The 4,742-nt window shown below is 26.9% G+C and overlaps 1 protein-coding gene across 1 annotated transcript; it reads left to right on the top strand.

The window, feature by feature from the left end:
* Window positions 1–579: 579 nt before the first annotated feature.
* On the top strand, window positions 580–1,611 carry LOC120084656 (LOB domain-containing protein 29-like). Its single transcript, XM_039040466.2, has 2 exons — window positions 580–883; window positions 1,094–1,611. The coding sequence occupies exons 1-2, from the start codon at window positions 593–595 to the stop codon at window positions 1,352–1,354; spliced, it is 552 nt and encodes a 183-aa protein (XP_038896394.1). The 5' UTR covers window positions 580–592; the 3' UTR covers window positions 1,355–1,611.
* Window positions 1,612–4,742: the final 3,131 nt, after the last annotated feature.

Here is a 4,742-nt window from a genome sequence, read left to right as displayed (position 1 = left end):
ACACACTGTTAGTGAATCATGTAAATCTCTATATTGATTCTTTACTGTTTAAGCATTTTATTTATCAATTTCATAACACTTATATTTAAGGTTATAAATTGAAGTCAAATATTAAGTGTAGTGTCTATCAATACATTAATTTTTCATTAGGTGAATGTAATCAAAACTTTTCAATTTCAAGGACCGAATAGGTAAAATACTTATAACAAAAGGACTAGATTCATAAAAATACCCAAAAAACAAGAAGGCTACAAATGAATCAGATGAAAACATGTAAGCAAATAAAGCGGGTTTGGTTTTCTAACATCTCCTTTTGTCCTATGACAAATATTTTGAAAGGAATCTCTCATCTCTCAAAAGAATTTTAAAGTTTTTTGAAGATTAGATGAAAAATGAAAAAGTCATAAAACCAAAACAAAAATAAAATAGAAAATATTAAAGAATGTAAATTAAATTTGTAGCCCATTAAGAAGACCTAAGTTCATTAAGTATTCATTATAATATATATATCTATACATACACAATTCCCACCCTCCTCATCTATCTCTCTCACCATTTTTCTTGTTAATAATTGCTCCAAAGACTCCCATCAATGGCAGCCTCCTCTTCTTCTTCTTCTCCTCCATGTGGAGCTTGCAAGTTTCTTAGAAGAAAGTGCGTCAATGGCTGCATCTTTGCTCCTCATTTCCGCCACGAGCTTGGTGCCTCTCACTTCTCTGCCATCCACAAGGTTTTTGGTGCGAGCAACGCTTCCAAGCTTCTCGCTCACCTCCCGGTCTCCCACCGTTGTGATGCGGCCGTGACGATCTCATACGAGGCTCAAGCAAGACTTCAAGATCCGATCTACGGTTGCGTATCTCATATTTTCGCTCTCCAGCAACAGGTTAATACGTAAATTGAATTATCATAACTCATCAACTTAAGGTTTTAGATTTTATGATATTAAGTTTATCATAATTTTCGAAGAGAATTATCACAATTGAAATTTATTTGAACTCATGAGCTTAAATTTTTGAGTTTTTGTTCGTTTATTCGAAACCCTAATTTTCGAAATCGATTTTGATGATTGTTTGAATGGTTGGGAAAATGGTAGGTTATGAATCTAAGAGCTCAAGTGGCTTATTTAAGAGAACAAGCAGCTCAAATCCTTCTCAACAACTACACTACAAGAAACCCTATTGAATTACCCTACGAAAAATCTCCATTTTATTCTGACGACCCATTACTAGATCTTCAAACTTGGCTTCTGGCGGAGAGCTGCAGCGCCGCCGCACCGGAGTTTGAGCCTGCCGCGGTGCCGTACGTTGAGATGAGTGTCGTCGATTCAAATCTCGCCGGAAATTTCTGTTACTAAGAGATTATTGTGGATCGTCCGATCTCTTCGTCCCTCGATGTTTTCAGATCAACGGCAAATAATAAGATCGAAGTATGGGTGTTTTTTTTTAGATAATTTGAATTTATTTTTATTTTTATTTTCTGAATTTTTCTTTTTTGTTGTGTCTGTGTCTATGTGTGATAATTATGTGTAAAATTAAATTAAATAAGATAAAAGAACCCTAAATGTTGATAAGTTATTTATCAATGGGGAACCCTAATTAAGATGTTTTTTTTTTTTCATGTGTAAAAAATTGTTGGCTTTTTGGAATGGACTTATATTAGCCATTAAATAAAGATCTAGAACCTTATTTTCTTGAAGAGGAAAAAATTTCTATTAATTTCCCAATGTAGTTTATCATTAGTCATATATTTTTATTGCATATAATAGATCATAAGATAAGTTCTTACATTGATAACGGATAAATAGAGCAAAATATCACTATAACAGTGATAGTCATTTATGGATGTCTATCAGTATCTATCACCATCAGTGATAAATAGTAATATTTTGTTATATTTAAGAATATTTTTAGCAGCTTTGTCATTTAAAATAAATACCTTAATAATACAAATTTTTTTCCTCTTTGTTACCATCACTCACATAAGGAAATTGCAAAAATAACCAAAGGAAAAACAAATATTATGCTTTTAAGATGAACAAGTAATTGACGTGTGAGATTTAAATACTCACATTTTCATTTATGGTATTAAATAAAACCCTTCTCTTTTTTCATATAGAATATCATGGAATATTAGATTTTATTTTCTAAAAACTATTTTTTTTTCTTTTTTATTATTTTAAGAAATCTTAGACAAGGTATCGGTCGCCACAAGTAACGTAATATATCCTTAGTACTATCTTGATCTAGCTCATCTCAAAAGATGATTATTAAATTTAAAGAGAAAAGAATCTAATTGAACCTAATTACTTCATAACTTATTGTACACATATTTATGATGTAAAAGAATTATATAAAAAGATGTCGGATTGGCTACAAATTTATGACAATCTGCCACGAGAAAAATCAAAGAATCAAACAAAAGTGGTGGTGAGAGATGTAAAGATCAAATGATTGATTATAAATCATGAATGTTCAAGGTCTAATCCCATAGTTCATGCTTAATCAGTTAATTTATCATATGAATTTTTTTAAAAAAAATACTTTAAATTGAAAGGCTCCAACCCTATTTAGAAAAAGAAAAATATGTGGAATATTACAATAAATAAAAACTTGTTAGGGCATGGTTGAGTAAATTGAGATTTTCTTGTTTGGAATGTTACAATTCAACAATGGCAATAAAGCTAGATTATGGCCTTCTAATTTTAATTAAAAGAAGGTTATTTAATGCCTAGAACAGTTAAATTATACTCTAAAACAATCAAAATTAAATTGTAATTAATTATGATCTTCATCCAAATATGTGCTAATATTTGAGGACATAATTATTAAATAGTTAAAATCTTTTTAAGGTTCAAGATGATTTTAAAAAGTATTTTGGATCATTCAAAATCAATTTTGAGGACTATGATAAGAAAATCAAGTATAAAAAGGTAGAATACGATCAATGATCAGTTTATCAAATTGTATCAATTTAGACCATATATTTTTAATTTCTTCAATTGTGACCTTAAACTTACTTTTAAGTGCTGTAATTTTAACCATTAGTTCAATTTTCATTATACTTTTAACCCAAAAAAAAGTATGTCATAATCTTCATAAACTCAGTTAAGAAATTCTTCGTAAACTCATTTATTTCAATAAAATAAAGTTTTACCGAAATATTACTCAATAATATTTCCAAAATTCATAAATTTCTACACACTCTAGTGATATGTTTGTCTAAAAAATTATCAATTAAGCAATTTCGTATATATGTTTTATATAATTCGTTAAACGCATAAAGAGTAAACTTTTTTTAAGATACTTAAAAGTAGAAGGTTAAAATTGCAGCATTTTTTAAGTTTAAAATTAAAATTCTAACACTTCATATAAGTTTATAGTCAAATTTGATGAAATTAAAATTTTATGGTCTAACTTGATACGATCAAATAAGTTTATGATGAATATTTCTTTTTTTCGCAAAATATAAAATCAAATATTAAAATAATTTTCAATTATTTAGAACATGACAAAAAGATATTTTAATAATGTCAAAATTGCTTCGAAAAGATCCTCTAATATATAGCAAGCTAAATTAAGTTGCTTTTATATTATAAAAAAAAATATTAATAATAAGTTGCTTTCATGTATTGTATCATGCACTAAATTAGATTGTTCGAGAAAACAAATAAATGAATGGCTATTTGCTAACAAACTTATGTTATACATATCTCTAGACATATGTCTAAACCAAATTATTAGCATAATATTTTTTAAGTATAAAAAAATACACTTTATAGTAAAAAATTTTAAAAATGCTAGCAAGTTCCCTTAAAAAAATTATGCTAGCAGTTTGGTTTTATAGATAAAGTCTAGGCATATGTCTAAAGATATATATAAAATAAGTTCGTTAGCTAATAGCCATTCATTTATTTGTTTTCTCGAATAATCCTTTTGTTTTTGGAACTTTTTACTATAAAGTATAAATATTTTTTTAGATTTTTCTATTTATAAAAATTTTCTATTTTTTTCGATCGAAGAAAAATTAACCAACTTATAAATATAACAAAATATCAATATCTATCGTTGATAGACTATAATAGACTGCGATAGACATCTATTAGCATCTGATAAATGTCTATCTCGAACGATAATAGGTGTCTATTGTGATCTATTGTCTGCTGATAGATGTTTATCGCAGTCTATTTGGGTTTATCACTAATAGACAATGATATTTTATTATACTTGACAATATTCTAAGTAGTTTTATCATTTAAAATAATTATATATATATTCAGCTTTTATGTTCTAATTTATATAAAAAGAAAGTTTCTTAAAATTGCAGTTTTTTATTTTTATTTTCTAAAAAAAATAAAAAAATGAAAAACATTTTAGAAGTAGAAAATGAAAAAGGAATTCCATGAAGATTTTGTATTTGTTTCTCATTAGATTTAAGGTATCGATATCAAGGAATATTTTTTAAAATTGTAGGAACAGCAAATTATTAAAAAGTTATTAAATCAATAACTAATATTTTATCCTTCTTCAATAATTTAAAATGCTTAGTATTCGGTGAATATTCACATAAATGACATTTTATTTCTTTTTTTTTTCCTTGATTTATCATTATTTTTAAAAATATAATAAAAATATTGATCTACCTTCTTATATTGATGTTGAACTCATGGACACGTGAAAAGATGGATGAAATTTTGATATATTATCAACACAATAGTTTAATGCCACAATTATCTTAAGCATATA

This window comes from Benincasa hispida, chromosome 9 (genome assembly GCF_027475165.1).
Source record: "Benincasa hispida cultivar pf3 chromosome 9, pf3_genome.v1.1, whole genome shotgun sequence".
NCBI classification, from domain to species: domain Eukaryota; kingdom Viridiplantae; phylum Streptophyta; class Magnoliopsida; order Cucurbitales; family Cucurbitaceae; genus Benincasa; species Benincasa hispida.
The sequence above is the reverse complement of the archived record's forward strand: the minus strand, read 5'-3'. Positions and strand labels throughout refer to the sequence as shown.